Source organism: Tauraco erythrolophus, chromosome 7 (assembly GCF_009769465.1).
Source record: "Tauraco erythrolophus isolate bTauEry1 chromosome 7, bTauEry1.pri, whole genome shotgun sequence".
Taxonomy (NCBI): Eukaryota; Metazoa; Chordata; class Aves; order Musophagiformes; family Musophagidae; genus Tauraco; species Tauraco erythrolophus.
This window is the reverse complement of record NC_141471.1, coordinates 10,189,460-10,206,185: the sequence shown is the minus strand read 5'-3', so window position 1 is coordinate 10,206,185 and position 16,726 is coordinate 10,189,460. Positions and strand designations below refer to the sequence as shown.

The window sequence follows — 16,726 nt, the reverse complement described above, 5'->3', positions numbered from 1 at the left end:
AAATACAAAGTCTCACCACCTTTTCACTACCAAAGCCTTAATATGTCTCACCCTCTGATAAACCCTCCAAGACTGCAGGATAATGATATGGTACACTAAATCAAAGTGTCTGGGTAAAACATTGTTTAAAAAAACAAAAAAAAAGATCCTGAAGTTACTGATTTGACACTTGACTTTTTTTGGAGAGTCACACTGACATCTGTTTGCCAAATACTGATGAATCACTGTCTGCTCTCTCTCCCTTATCCATTTGAAAACATTTCACACATTTTCTTTGGTGATTAGTTTAAACACTTTTGCTTTCCAAGGAATGGGGCTTATCCGGAGTACTTACTTAGCTTAAGATACATGAAAGACCACATTTAGTGCATGTAACCTGCACATCTCCTACGTAGCCAAAAGGTTTCAGAGCCATAGTTCTCCAAGCACTCTGTGACAATGTTCATTGTAAAGCTTTCTATGCAAAGTCTTGGGTAGCCCCAAGATCTCACATGTCACAAGTTAATTTTTATATTTTGGAATTTTTGTGCAGTGGTACTGAAGTAAAGTGGAAGTGAATAATGTGCATGAAAGTGTTCCCTTTCTCTTCTTCTTCATCCTCCTCTTGTGTTGAAACCTTACCAGAGGAAATAATTTTATGTGAATAGTAAATCATTGAATTGTAGAATCTTTTAGGTCGGAAAAGATCTTTAAGATCATCAAGTCCAACCATTAACCTGACACTACCAAGTCCACCACTAAACCATGTCCCTAAACACCACATCTACACATCTTTTAAATACCTCCAGGGATGATGACTCAACTACTTCCCTGGGCAGCCTGTTCCAATGTTTGACAACCCTTTCCATGAAGGAATTTTTCCTATTATACAATCTAAGCCTCCTGTGACACAGCTTGAGGTTATTTTCTCTTGTCCTATCACTTGTTACTTGGGAGAAGAGACAGACACCCACCTCGCTACAACCTCCTTTCAGGTAGTTGTTGAGAGCAGTAAGGTCTCCCGTCAGCCTCCTTTTCTCCTGGCTAAACAACCCCAGTTCCCTCAGCCCCTGCTTGTTAAGACTTGTGCTCCAGACCCTTCACCAGCTTCATTGCCCTTCTCTGGACACACTCCAGCACCTCAGTGTCTTTCATGTAGTGAGGGCCCCAAAACTGAACACAGTATTTGAGGTGTGGCCTCACCGGTGCTGAGTACAGGGGGACAATCACTTCCCTTGTCCTGCTGGCCACACTATTTCTGATACAAGCCAGAATGCTCTTGGCCTTCTTGGCCACCCAGGCACACTGCTGGTTCATATTCAGCCAGCTATCGACCAGTACTCTCAGGTAATTTTCTGCCAGGCAGCTTTCCAGCCACTCTTCCCCAAGCCTGTAGCATTGCATGGGGTTGTGGTGAGGCAAATGCAGGACCTGACACTTGGCCTTGTTGAACCTCATACAGTTGGCCTTGGCCCATCCAGCCAACCTGTCCAGATCCCTCTGTAGACCCTTCCTACCCTCAAGCAGATCAACACTCCCGCCCAACTTGGTGTCATCTGCAAACTTACTGAGGGTGCACTCGATCCCCTCATCCAGATCATTGGTAGAGAACTGGCCCCAATACTGAGCCCTGGGGAACACCACTCGTGACCAGCTGCCAACTGGATCTAAGTCCCTTCACCACAACTCCATGGGTCTGGCCATCCAGCCATTTTTTTTACCCAAGCAAAGAATACGCCCATTCAAGCCATGAGCAGCCAGTTTCTCTAGGAGAATGCTGTGGGAAACAGCATCAAAGGCTTTACTAAAGTCCAAGAGAAAAACAACCACAGCCTTTCCCTCACCCATTAAGTGGGTCACCTTGTCATAGAAGGAGATCAGGTGAGTCAAGCAGGGCCTGCCTTTCCTAAACCCATGGTGACTGGGCCTGATCACCTGATTGTCCTTTACATGCCACGCGACGGCACTCAAGATGATCTGCTCCATAGCCTTCCCCAGCACTGAGGTCAGACTGACAGGCCTGTAGTTCCCAGGATCCTCTTTCTGACCCTTCTTGTAGATGGACATCATGCTTGCTAATTTTCAGTCAACTGAAAAAAAGGCTCCTTATTCATTTGACATGACTTGTTCACCTCTGATCTTATTCCAGGAGAAGTTTGCTCAAATTGGTGGGTTAAATATTGCTGATGAGATTGAGTGACTATCAACAACACTCATACAAGCACACCTTTGTCTTGCTCACATATTGAACTGCCAAGGCACTACTGGTGAATAAACCTAAGCAGAGCCCAAACCCGCTGTCTCCACTTTCCTGTGTGGTACTTAAATTTGTTGTTCTTCATTATTAAAATAATGATTGGTACTTAGTAGTTTAAAAAGCCAACTTGCAATTCTGTGGTTAAGAATGGCGTCACAGGCTGCTAGATGAGATACAAAGGGTGACGGTGTATTCATGTACTCCTCCTTTGTCTATTTGAATAATCGGTGGAAAGATCCTCTCAGAGCATCAGTATCCATGATCATCTGTAGAGGGTTACAGAAGTGGCAGCTCACAACCTCTGACCACAATATGCTATGCAGGATAGATTTGCTGAGAAGTATGAATTGTGCTGGTTATGTATGAGGTGCAAGTTGTTTGAGATTCATATGTGAAGACTTAGACATCAGTCAGAAATTATCTGCGTATGGTCTGGTCTTTCTTTAGTCAATGGAAAGAAACGGGCATTTCTCAAGTGCAATTTGGCCTGTTTGAAACAGCTGAATCAATATTAGATGATTCATGGCATAGAAGTATTTCTTTCCTCTTAGTAGAAGGTGAGTCTAGATGACTGGAAGACATGCAGACATCTGCATTGTCACTGTCTAAATACAGACAAATAATACCCATCCATTACATATGTCCTGAAGTAAAAAAAAAGACTAGAGTTTGGGGTATACCACTTCTAAACATACTTGAGCTAGCACCAGTAAAAATACAAGTCTAAAAGTGATAAAAGAATCTTGACAATGGGCAAACATGAGTAAGTCTCTTATGTCCAGAGCTGCTGTTTCCTTTGCTAGCGGTGTCTGAACTAGCTACATTACCAGCAGTGTAAGATGTCTGTGTGTGCTCCAGTCGTACTTTTAGGTGCAATTGTTGTCAGCATTTTCTCTCTCCCACAGTCATCTCCAAGTCATATTGTCTCCCCACGTCACTAGCGTAGCACCACACAGCACTGGTCTTTGATCAGGACAGATTAACTTACTGTCCCGTGCTCAACTCAGTGTTCCTGCTGTTTATTTTATAGAGAAGCCAGATGGACAAAGCCGTCAGCTTGCTTCTTCCATGACCCTGCAAACACAGGAGTGTTTTCTGTAATACTGTTTTTTCCTGGTGATTTGCCTAGTTTAAATCTTAAACTCCCTCAGCAGTAGAGATTCCCCTTTTTCCTATGAGAGGTTATAGCACATTATGGTGCCTTTCATGAAGACACGCTTTCTGATACTCAGTGCTTTGTTCCTGAGTCAGACTGTGATGTGGCTGTATCAAGGCTATGCTAGGTTGGGAGTCAGAAAGAAATACTTTCTCATATTTACCATTTGCCTGTCTTGAAATGCACATTAATTTGACTTTGAATTGTTTAACTTAAAATGAGTAGAATACTTTTACAGGAACTTTCTTATTTTCTCCTTTGCAGATGATCATTCCAGGATATGTCTGAAAGGTGAAAATAGCCACGACAATTCAGACTACATCAACGCTAGCCCAATTGTAAGTATGGTAACCTATGAGAAATAATCCAAGTAGTCAGTCCCTGTCTTTCCTTGTTGTTAAAACATGCTAACTTGAGGCACCTGACTGCTCAGGTTGTGCCACCTCACATATCTGATGTCTCAGGCTGTCTTTTCAAATCGAAGAGAAATAAATTTACGTGTGCATGCAATACCCTTTTAGTTTATGTACTAAAAAAACAAAGTCACTAGATAGTCATCATTCCACCTTGTAATGCTGTCAGGTTTTCTGTACTTGATGTTATTAACTTACAGATGATAAAATTAAACCATATGCCCTTAGCAGAGCTTTTCCTTCTCTGAGGAGGTCCTCTGCTTTATCCTACTAACTACAGTCGTAGGAGGAATGGTTTCTGTAGGCATGGAGAGCTGAGCTCAACAGCCTTCTGAACTTCTGCAGCAGGAAGTGACATTTCCTCTTACCTTTCTTCATCTGTTGCCTTACTGATGCATGGCCTGGTGTTGCTGTAGCTCTCCTGATTCTTTTTGAGCTTGCTGTTTTGTAAACAAAAACAAGATCCCTTACCACTTTTATATTCATTCAAACTGCAAAAGAGGTCAATCCAATTTTTGTCTCTGAATACTCCAGCATGGCCAGCTGCCCTTTCTCACCCTACGTAAGCTGAATGTGAATCCTTTCTTGTCTGTGAAAGGTGACAGAGGGAAAAGGTCTCTATTTTTAGACACAAGACAGGTATGATACTCCTAGGAGCATTGCCCTGTCACAGCGTCTCAATGGAAGTGTTGTGACATCCATTTTAAGGGGGAGAAAGGCACTGCGTCCTTGACCTCCATGAGACTGCTGGTATTGGAGTCACTTTTGGTCATGGTTCTTATTCGCATTAATTAGGCACTAAAAAGTTAGGGAAACTATGAGAAAGAGCCTCAGATGGAGAATTAGATCTCATTGCAGTGGGCTGTGTATGCCATTACTGGCTCATTTTCCTGGGGAGTATCACTTCTCCAGTTAAATCACTTTGTGTGGGCAAGGCAGCTGACAATTTGCAACAGCATGAAATTACAGGCTGCTTCCTTCCAGTGTTGTTGACGATACTTTTTCTTCTTAAAAAAAAAGGACAAATACATAGAAACTGTTCTTGGAGCTTTGTTTTTGTTAATTTCATCAGAGTTCAAACACTTCATTTCCTTGAACATATAAAAATGTTTTATTCAAAGAGCTAAAAGATACACCAAACCCAACAAACATCTTCAGGATGCTTTTGTCTTTGGCTTAGGATAGAGGGTAAACCAAAGCACCTGCATGCTTCAGGGGCTGCCAGCTGCCGTTTTAGAGAACAGGGGTAAATGTGCACAGGTTAAAGCAGGTTTTGGACTACTTTTTAAGTATGTCTCTGACTAGACCAAGCTGTAGCTGGCCCCAGGATCAGGAGATCAGAGTAACTTGGCCCTCAAAGGAATACGTATCCTGCTTGTAAAGTCATGCACAGAGATCCAACTTCAGGGCTTCAGTGCTCTGTTTGGCTGTCTTCAGGGCACGTTCAGTGGCTTATGTTTGGTCAAGCCTTAATTTGATAGTAGAAGCTGAGAGGTTTTGTGGCAAGCACAGGAGTGGGAGGTGTTAACTGGAAGTGAGAGACTGTATTCTTATAAGTGCTTGGTTGTAATTCACATGACTACAACATGGTGTAGAAGTGGAATTACAGCATCTGTAGACAGTGCTAAGCCAGGTTCAGTGTTGGCAACAGTGCAGATGCTGTGTTTTTACCAAATAACCAAGATGGGCTTCTGCAACCTGCCCAAAAGTCTGTATAGACACAGCTTAACTGTTTTTAGTATGCAAATTTGGTTGGAGAAAGGGTAAATTCTTCCATGTGTGTATATGCCTGTTGCAATTGTAATTTGGATTATAGTGTATCTATTCCCTTAATTACACTGAAGATAAGAGTATTAGATTCAGTAGCATTGGGAGTGGAGAGACAGGACCAAAATATCCCGTTGACATAACTGGGAAGAGAGTTGCTTTGTCAGGACGCTTAAAGCTAACACAGGCCGAGAGTCTCTGCTTCCACAGCTTTTACTCTCGTGGTTTTACAGAGGCTTGTAATCTTGCCCTTTCATCCAGCACTTAATAAGGGTATTTTCTTCTGCAAAGGTTAGAAGGTATTTCTTTTTTGTAGCTTTCCCAGACTCAAGAGTTTTGTTCAATAAGACAAGTCACACCAATGAAGCAAAAATTCTTATGGTTGTCTCTATATCTCACAGAAGTATTTCTATGTCCAGAGATAAGTGGATGCACAAGTGTTTCATTGGATTGTGACAAGCACCCAGTATCTTGCATAGCCATGAAAAACTGCCAAGAGAAACTATTGAGTTCCTCTTCTTCATGGTAGGATAGGGACCCTACTGTGTGGGAAGGAGTGCCACAGCCCACATGTGTGTAGATGACCTGTTATTCTAAGGAAAGAGATGCTCCAGATGGTTTTGTGAGTTTGTTTCACTAAGTCAATAGTTGTTTTGATATTTTGAAAGCAGTAGATAAAATGTGTGTTTCCTGAAGGTCTTGCAGTGGGAGGTTGGTAGGAGGAAATCACTACTTTGCAAGCCCATAGTTTGGAAAGATTCCCTGCAAACTGCTTCATTTCAAAATAAAGGAAATATCTTCAGGTTAGTGTAAACATATTTGTAATCTGGTATAGTTTTTTGTATAATGAGGTAGAATATAGCAGTGGCAGACATTCAGTCTCTGTTTTCCCCACCTGAGAAGCCTACTGGAATATTATATTGGGCACTCGATTCTGTGATATTTACTGTGGCTGTATGGCTATTGCAGCCTGAGCTGGACATACGTGCTGTTGCTACTGCTGTTTATTTGAGATCTCTCCTGTTAGCAGACACACGTTTAATAAACGTCTTTGTAAGTGTACAGTGGATGTGGAGCACCACTAAGTCTGCCTTTATTCGCTCTTGCAAAAATCCTACCATTTCTTTCCTTCAGACTGCAGACTGCTGCCTTTCAACTTAAATAACCTCGGTAATTATCATGTCAATACAGTGATGTTTCTGGTGCCTTTGCGCCTTGCAGCGCTTGGGCTAGGAGTAGCATTGTAGTGAGCTTTCAAGATAGGCATTAATAGCACGGGATCAGTACAGTCCGAACTGACTGGAAGAGGATTCTTTCCTCCCTGCACGTGTGAGCTGTCTGGTGAGGGAAGAGTGTAAAATAAAGTAATTATATTTGAGCTTCGGAAAGGAAGGCTTCCAGTCGGGTGCAGGTCGCTGGGTATCTCCAGCTTCTGGGTCAGTGGTCCAGTCTCCAGCTGGGGCTCACTCAACCTTAACTTAAGTCTAAATGAGTGTAGTGGTACACCATGAAAAAATCCCCACTCTAGACAATGAGCTGGCCACCTGCCCACATGTTTCTTCCTTTCAAAAAATGCTGCCCCCCCTCAAGACCTCCTTCCCCTCCAATATTGTGTGGAAACTGGGGTTAGATTGATGGCCTCACCATGGCTGGGAGTAGGTGAGGAGAATCAGCAGAGATTTAGTCCCAAGTCCTTCCGTAGGTCTTTAATTTCACTGTAGCATGAGGCCAGGCAAAATCAGTCCTTAGTAGAAATTTGCAGGGTAAAAGTGAGGTAGAAATCTGTTTTCCTCCTCTCTGAAATAACAGAAAGTACTATGATAATAACTCTGTTTTCGGCAGCTGAATGAAAGGCTTGCAATTACGGCACAAGGAGACCCTGACTGTGCAGAATAAAACTGTGATAATTACATCTGTCATATTTGTACTTAGTCCTCATTAAATTTCAGGAAAATCATCCAGTAGTAAATAATGTGCAATCTTTGCTTTTAAATCAGAGGTCATGAAAGTAAATGGGAATTCTGTTTTTCCTCATAGGGTATCTGAGAGAGAAAAAATTCCATCAACTACATTTAAAAACTCAGTTTGCTTGTTATTGAAGACACCAGACTGAGGAATGTCATTAGCATGACAGTTTGTTCAAACATAGCATACAAATTTCATCACCAAGAATAGACTCTGAAATCATAATGGCATTCACAACCAGATTTACTTCTTTCATTCCATTAGGGGTTTTAAAGGAAGGATTTAAAAATTGTTTTAAATTTTAATTCAAACATGAAGATGAGGACTAGTCTACCTTTTTAATTTTAATGCTGAGATGAATGTGATTACAAAGTTCATCTGCATTTGCTGGATATGCTTTCTTTTACAAAAACAAATATACTTTTTTACTTTTAGAGACTCTCTATACTCTGTGTGATAAATACATGCATGAAAGTAGATTTTATTGGTATTATAAACACATTAAATCTAGAAACTACATAGTAGCTTGAATCCATATGAATTTTTAAGGTGTTAATCAGAGTTCAACTTTCCATCATATTTGGTCTACACTGGATCTCATTCTGTTCTCATATAATTTAGGAATATTTCAGCTGGACTCAGAGGGTTTAGATCAAGGTAAATATGGTATGACTGAGACCATGTCTCACTCAGCATCTTTCTGTGTGGAAAGTAAGGATCTGACAAGCAGAGAGGGAGGTAAAGGGCAAGAATGAACCAGTGTATCATTTACATGAGATTTCAAAATGGTCATTGATGCCTATTGGCACTTTTACTTCAGTTTACAGTTCTAGAAAACTGCTTAACAAGAATCTGTATGTACCACTCAAGTCCAAATACAATGAATTTCAGGATTTACCCCAGAATGTATTGATTTTGCTATATTTCATCAGCATTATCAGCAGCATGATCTCTATCTAAAAACTCAATAATATTCAAAGTTCTTCAGGGAATCCTTGCAGAGCCCTAGGAGAAGGCAACTGGATAGTAGAACTCTTGTAGAAAAAAACCTAAAGGAGTAACTTCTGTTCTCTAGGAAAGCAAAGGTGGACTTGTGGTCTGCTATTAGTTTTAAAAAGGTGCAACTAACTGTGATACTGTGTTCTTTCCTACTTTAAGATACTGTAAGTCAGCTTTCATTCCAAAGTCCTGTAGAAAAGCACAAGTTATGCCACAAACCTGTCTAATAGAGAGAGATACTTTTTCATTCAGTTTTCTGTAGCATTTATTTTGTAACAAGAAATCTGAATGCTCCTCCTGTTTGTTTCCATTTGCTTTTGACATTGGTAGTGATGGAAATCACCACAGTCAATTGCATAGTCATTTGTAATAATCCTTGATCTCTTTCTTTCCCTAATACAAAATCATGGGAAAATAGATTGAAACATTATCACTAGACTTGCCTTTGTTGTATTGCAGCAGAAAATGAGAATTCCATCATAGTAGAACAGTTGTAATAATTTCAGCTTTTTCTTCCCAAAAATGACTGTTCGATCCAGTTCTGATGTAAGTCTTGTGAACTTTGTGCTTTGATGGGGACATAGAGGGAAAAATCTTGTTCTTTTGGAGCAATTACTATTAGGGTGATTTCTGAAGGTTGTTCCGATGTAAAACGTTAGCAAACAGTCGATTTTTGGTTTAACACTTACTAGTCTTGAGCCTGCTGTTCTCTCTTCTTCTCTGGAGAATACACTCTCTGTTTTATTTTTGTGAAGTAAGAAATCTGAGGGATCCCTGAAAGAAGATGATGACTACTGACATTAAAAAAGCCTTTTACTTGATCTTTGATTAGGTAGTTTAAAACTCATTACCGACTTTATTTCTTTATTCAAACTTTTGTTAACTTTGGTAGATTAAGATGCCCTTAGTGTTCTTGGTGACCTTGAGAGAATAAAAAAGAATATAAGAAAAACATTCAAGAACCGTCTGTTGCAGTCAACCGCTCACGTTAAATTGAATCTGACCAGAGTAGTGATTTTTCACACTTTTCTTGAAATATGTGGCCTTTAAAACAGTACATATAATAGAAAATTGATGAAACCAGGAATTTCATTTAATTAGTTTAATCTTTGCTCTTATTTTTGTTCCGTTAAAGATTGTTTAATAGTGTGATAGGGCTTTCTGCCATCTTCTGTTTGCTCCGAGCAAGAGGAGTTTTTGCTCATAATTGTTTTCTGTGCAACACAATGTGCTTGGAATGTAATAATTGTAATTGTCTTTTGAATTATTGTTAAACTGCTGATACACTTCACTGCTCTGTGCTTATTGTAATGTTTGCCACGTTCCAACAGCACCTTTGTGACAGAGGTTGATTAATGCTGAAATGCCAAGATTGGCCTATTCCTGATTTATCAGCTGAACATTGAGAAGTATTTCTTCCATGACAGTGCTATTTGCATCATCTTTGATTTTTTCTGCCTTTGTTTTCTGGCATGTCTACATACAAAAGAATTTAGTTTAAGAAGAAATTCAAAGTAAATTATTATTTTTCTAAAGTTTGGTGTATTCACTGTCAGTTACATTTCCAAGTCAGGCTCTCGCCTGTTAGACAAGTGACATAATTTTCAAGTGGATGCAGCCTACAACACTTTCCGCTGGGAGTAGCAGGTCCTCTGCGGTGCAGGTTGATTTTTCTAAGCTAAGATTTTTTTAGTTCCAGCATAGGAAAACATTTAAACACATGACTAGATCCTATAGATCTCTGTGGGATTCAAAACGAAACAACACCAGAAATAATTTCAACCATTAAGGAGCAAAAAAACCGTTTAAGCCTGACTTTGCTTAATCACATTTGCTGTTGTTTTCAGCTGTGTTTAGTTCAGTGTCTCAATTCTTACAAAATAAAGAAAAAAAAAAAGGTTGCACAGTCTGAAATGGTTCCTAAGGATTTTTTGCTAATACTGCTTTCTGAAAAAAGTCATTTTTTTTCTGATCTCAAAATACCCACAGTAGTAAATGTCCTTCTATCAGAATTGTTTTTGTCAAAAAGCAAAGAAAGCGAGATTGAAATTTGTTGTGAGCAATTACTTGTTGTGAGGAGTTATTTGCTGATAAGAGAAGCATCTCAATGAAGCTCAGAATAAAATGATGGTATTACAGACATCCTGGTCAAGGTTTTTTATAACTATGGGAGGTGAATCAGAGGTAAGCTTTTATTCTAAAATAATTTAGTGACTTCGTTCTACCTGTGTTGTGTTGTCATGGAGAATTTTAATATTAAGTCCAGCTTAATTATACATCAGAAAATTAGAAACATAAAAGCGTTCTCGTTTTTGCAACATTCATCATATTGTTGTTCTGTTAGAATAACTTACATCTGTTCTTTTATGGTTCTTCCCTCTTTTATGTTGCACATAATTATGAGGTGCCTTCTTTTACGCTGACATGTACCATCACTGAAAATTTTGATAGGCTATGAATAAATTCAGTAGATGCCTCTTAATGCAAATGTGACTCACATTCATTCTTATTCAGATCTTTACTTATAGAACAGCATCATGTATTGAGACAGATTCCTCCTCCAGCTACATGGGTATAAGTTAACTCACATCGACTTCAGTGTCACTGAGTCACACCCACAATCTGAAAGCTGAACCGGGTCTTTTTTTCTTTATGTTCAAAGTTTCGTCTTGCCCAGTTCAGGGTTAGAATGAGTTTGTTTGGTTTTAATCCCATCAGCAGATCTTCTTTTTCAGCAGGATGGGTCCTAAGATTTAGAACCAAGAAAACCACCCATCACTTTGAAAACATTCATTGTAACACACTAATCCTATTTACTCTTGATGGCTTTGTTTCTTAGCTTCTTTTATTTTTTCTGCTCAGTGAATTTTCTGCTCCTTGAATTAAATGTAATAATTAAGGTCTTTAAGCAGAACTTCCTCTATTGAGGCCAAATCCATGCATTTAGATAAATCAGCTAACCAGAAAAAGCCAGAAACTGAATTTGTTCCCCATTTTTGCTGTTTTTTAGTTACGTGTGCCCTTGACAGGCACAGTGGAAATGGAGAACATATTTAGATGTGTGGAGCATTCTTTACACTCAGTGTATAAGAAAGAATGTTTCAAATGCTATCCTAGGTTGCTATGAAACCACAAGTACTGATCTCAAATAAATGCCTTTACCAACCATCGTACCACCATAAATGATCTTATGCTGCATATTATGGACATGGGACATTGCTCATCATTGTGCTGATACTCATCTGGTGGCATCAGTCTTTTGTGGAAAAAGGTCTCCTCTGAGCGTATAAACAGAAATAAAATTCTTTGCTTGCCAATAAGGATGGAGGGACATGACAGTCCCTTAGGAAGCCCCTTGTTTCTGCCCTCGCATGCTTTCTGTCTCAAAAACAGCAAGGGATTTTCTTTTAAATAAAACCAGTCTGTGTTCTCTCTCCTTATTCCAGATGGACCATGACCCCCGAAACCCTGCATATATTGCCACCCAGGGCCCTCTCCCTGCTACTGTCGCTGACTTCTGGCAGGTAAGTTAAACATCTCTTTGAAAACTGAATTTATGTTACAAGTCAAATGTTTTCCTGTGCTTCTGGAAATGTAAAGTGTATAAAAATCTGCCATGCTTGAGTCACAATAGGTGGAAAAACCTTAGTTCAAATGTTTTTTTTAAAACTAGTACAAGGATATTAAAGACATTCCTGTATATGACAAGCTCAGCTAGGAAATAGTTCATCTGGAAATTATATTGAAAACCTCAGGCCAAAGTATTCATGTTTTAGAGCCAAACTTCAGGTCAGGTCTCTGTAATTAAACTGCTGCCAAGGACTGCATGATTTTCAGAGGGCCTGACCTTCTTAAGACTGTAGCCAGAATTCATTGTCATTCTCCACATCAAAAAGGACCTAACACTATGTGCTGTGAATTTTTCCATTAAAACCTACTTCTCACATGCCCCAGTTCCCCGGAATGCTTAAATGCTTACGCGTTTACCCTACCACAGGTAGCCGATTTAAAGGCTGAGTGAAGACCCTGCTGCATAAAGTAGGTGCATGTTTTTTTGCAGCATCGGGGCTCAAGACAGTGGTTACTACTGCACAAATATGAGCTTACTTTGTATGCAAGTTTTTTATGTGCTTATACAACCCTCAGATCTGGACACAAACGCACACCGCCAGGCTAGGTGTGTGCGATTGTGTGACAGATATGCTGCATTAGATATTCCTTTGTAAGTGTAAAAGTGTGCCTGAGAGCTTACTGAAGCAGTTTGAGGAGGAGATTAACTGAGGCTTACTATCAACTCAAACATATGTTTTTATTTTTTGTTTTCCATTATGAATTTAGAATCCTTTGTTCTGAAGATAAAGAACATCTACATACAAATTTCAGAAGTACTATTGTATTTTAGGAGCTTGCATCAGTTGAAATAATCTTCTCACTTCATCCACATCACTTGGTCTATGATTAGAAAGTGTTAACTGATCCCTGTTAAAGACAGTTTTCATGTCACAATTTCCTACTGTCTCTGATGAGGAAGCAAGACGTTTTCAAAAAGTTTGCTTGATTTTGAGTGCCTGGATATTTAAATGCTCAGTCTGAGATATTTTGGGCATGGTTTTTAGAAGTCCAGAGCAAATTCTTTCTGCTTGATGTCAGTTGAGTTGTCATTCTCGCTTAAATTTTCAAGTACCTTGTGATTTTTGTCTTCAATATCTTTTTTCTTTTGATAAGTGGATTGCTTATATCAGGCATGGTACTTGAAAGTGTGTTTCTTAGTGTTAAACATGCAAAATAAATACCATGTTAGCTATTCTTTAGTGATGTTTTATGATTCTGTATGAACGATGTATTTTGTTCTTCTCCCTTTCTCATTTGAACAGTTGGGCAAACTGCACAAACACAGAGTGACTAGAACTGAAATGTTATTTCTTTGTTCTGTGATCCAATCTTCGTCATTCCAGCTTTGAACTCCAAAGATCTCTCTCTTGACTTTCTTTCTTCTTGCTATTTGTGAGTGGAGAGTCTTCACTTTCCTTCACTTTCCTTCTGCTCTTTTTAGCTATTTCTCCTCCCAATTATCCATCAGTGAAAGTTCACTCCGCCCACCCACCAGATTTGCTGTATACGTCTCCACAGAAAACATTTGGCAACTGTAGTTCATCTTCTGCTGAAGTGTGGCCATGTGTCCATTTTTGATGTGATACTCTTCTGTTGTTTCTTCTATTAAGTTCCATTGAAAAGTTTCTTTCTTACGTTTATTTTGATGATGTCTGTTACTTCAACATAACAATCTACCAATGTCTGATTGGTCCATAACCCACTTTTCTTAAACTTAAACTTCCTACAGATCATGTGTCAATGTGTAGGTTCCTGCCTCCAGCTTTTACATGGCCCAGGGTATCAATCAGGTATAATAAATGGGCTGAGAGAGATTAAGTCCTTGCAGAACATTGCATCCATAACCGCGGAAATGTAGTAGGTCCATTGTACAAGTTGGAAGCCATGGCTTGAAGTTGTTGTGGTTTATGCCCAGATGCAGGAGCAAAGTTTATATCCATTTTTCATCTAATAGTACCTTTTTTAAGGTAAAGCATGGGAAACCTGAACTTGCTAGGGAAAATAGAGTATTAACTGCTGTCAGGGCAGAATCCTTTGATGTTTACTTGAATACGGTTTTCTGTAGTTTATACAGACCATGGTGCTGCCACCAGGGATTGTTTAAAGATTCAATTATTCATTCCTGATATATCTTCTCAGTGGTTCTCCTCCCTCTCCCTCCTCCACTTAATACCAGCTGTTGCTGAACTGTGTTGCTTTTTTCCTCTTTTGTGTGCTCAGTGAAGCAGTTTTCTGGCTGATAGCGAGAAGAGCGACTGACTCCAGAGAGACCTGGGACTATTCTGCCATTCCTTGTCTAAATGCACAATGTCATGCTTTAGCAAGTCCAACAGAAACTCTTGGAGCTTGGCGTCACCTTCTATGGCAATATTTACTAGATGTTTTGCTTCCTATTTTTGCAAAGACTTAGTTGCTAAGATTCCCAAGAGCCTAGGTGCATGATGGGCATCTGCCACTCCATTTTATCTTGGCTGAAAGGCTACTCGAGCAAGAAACTGTTATAATTGTTTCCACTCCTGTAGGCATTTCAAGCTGATTTCTAGAAAACACTTGTCTACAAAACATTTGTTTTACTTGAGAGTGTAAGACAGCTTTCTTGGCATTTACAACACAGCTGATATGCGTAATGAAATTCAAAGTGCTCCTGATTTGTCCTGACTGTCTAGATTTAGGCTGCCCAGGGAGGTGGTTGAGTCCCCATCCCTGGATGTGTTTAAGAATAGGGTGGATGATCTACTTAGCGATATGGTTTAATGGGGATTAGGGACGGTTGGACTCGATGATCTCTAAGGTCTTTTCCAACCTAGAAATCTATGAATCTATGAATTTCATGCTCAAATTCCAGAGACACAGTTTCTAAACCTAATTTCCCTTGAACTTATATTAGATTCTTCCACCTATCAGCGACTATGTCTACATTAGCAAGCAGTGTGGCCCACTAGGAATGGATTTGTAGAGTGTCACAGTACATACTTTGTAGGTTTTACTTCAGACCAACTGCTCTGTCGTCCAATCAACCAAATGCCTGTTGGCGGTGGAGAAGGCTACAGATGTGTCTGGAGGAAGCTGCTTCCAAAAGGAACCCAATCCCTTAGCTCTAACACTGCTCTGCAGTGTCTGCTGCTCTTCATGCCTGTCATCTACATGATCATGTGGTTACATCCATTATCTCTGTTTAAGACAAAACAGATGATATAGTTTTAGATAATCTTTTTTCCTAGTTTTATTGGCAGGCCTCTCTAAAACCTATTATGTTGATCCAGTGCCCAGTATTTTTGTGCAAGTGCTATTAGACACTCAGCAAATTCCAATTTACAAAGATAATGGTCAGCTCAGTGTCTTCTCTTTCCCATAAAACATTGATGATGCTTTGTCCAAGCTCATCTTGTTTAGTGTTCTTCCTACTGGTGAGCAGATCCATACCTAGTATCATTATGGGACTGGAGGGGATCAGTTTCAGTTGTCTCACTAGTGACCACTTCTTGGAAAATTATTTCCTTTTTGGTAAAGTGACGAAGAAGGGCAGATACTGTTCTTCAACACCACCTTACTTGGGTCACTAAAGGTGGCCATTAGACTCAGCATTTTTTATACACCTTTCTATTCATTTGGGATATCATGTTGACTTGAGAGAGATGAGCTTGATGGAAGTTTTCCTTTCAAAGATGTAGGTTTTGAGCTGGAGATATATTGGTCATTTTCAAATGGTGTTCAACCACATTTTGTATATGTTGTAGAAATACTAATGTTAAAAAAGATAAGAGCCTTACTCTGGCTTTTCTAAAGGTGTAAGGCCACTTCCAGGCATCAGCCTTCTACAGTTGTCTGTGTCCCTCCAGTTTACTTCTCCAGCTCCTTATATTCTTGGCATAGCTCCTCTAAGTCAGCAAGTGCCAAGTTAGTTCCAACTTTCCTCGCTTACCTATTTCTTTGAAAACTTTCTAGCCTGCAGGAGTCATGTTGTCAGTCATCTCATTGATCTGTTTTGCCACAGGGCTTCCTAATCTGTCTGGATTCTCTGTTTGCAGCTCAAGCAGAGATTTCATCTCTGCCTGCATGTCATCTCTTAGGCCGCTCTGGAAATTTTCCAGCTACTACTTTAATTAATTTTGAAAAGCCTCCAGCTGATTTAGGTCTTCTTTTAATTTCATCTGGTCTTGTTTTCATCTCTTTTTACCAATTACTATTTCTGAGAGATACCTCCTTCATTGATTCTATTTTGGTTCAGTGGGAATTCCACCTCACAATTCCCTTCTTGAAAACCGGATGCCTCTCCTCACATGGTATTAATCCATTTTTACCTGAGTGGTTAAACAATTTGCCAGGTCTGTGGGTTGTTGTCTTCTCAGCTGGAAAGAGAATTCATCCTCAGGATAGGGTTTTGCTTTGATATAGTTCCATTTTATTTGCAAAGAAAGTACAGAGTTTTATTTCCTTGAATAAAGGCAGAATCAAATAACAGGCAATAACTCCTTTTTTCCAGGCCTCATTCACCCAGTGTTTTACCCCCAACCTCTCTTTCAGCTTTTCTTCTACCAGGATCACAATGCTAGTTTGTCGAGCTGTGCTGGTGGTTTC

General features: G+C 39.7%; 1 protein-coding gene across 1 annotated transcript in view; it reads left to right on the top strand.

The window, feature by feature from the left end:
* PTPRN2 (protein tyrosine phosphatase receptor type N2) overlaps positions 1 to 16,726 on the top strand; it is a 683,076-nt gene that overhangs the window by 627,867 nt on the left and 38,483 nt on the right. The window contains exons 16-17 of the mRNA XM_086614526.1: positions 3,657 to 3,730; positions 11,983 to 12,060. Of these exons, the coding sequence (XP_086470652.1) occupies positions 3,657 to 3,730; positions 11,983 to 12,060 (152 nt within the window). The remainder of the gene's footprint in view (positions 1 to 3,656; positions 3,731 to 11,982; positions 12,061 to 16,726) is intronic.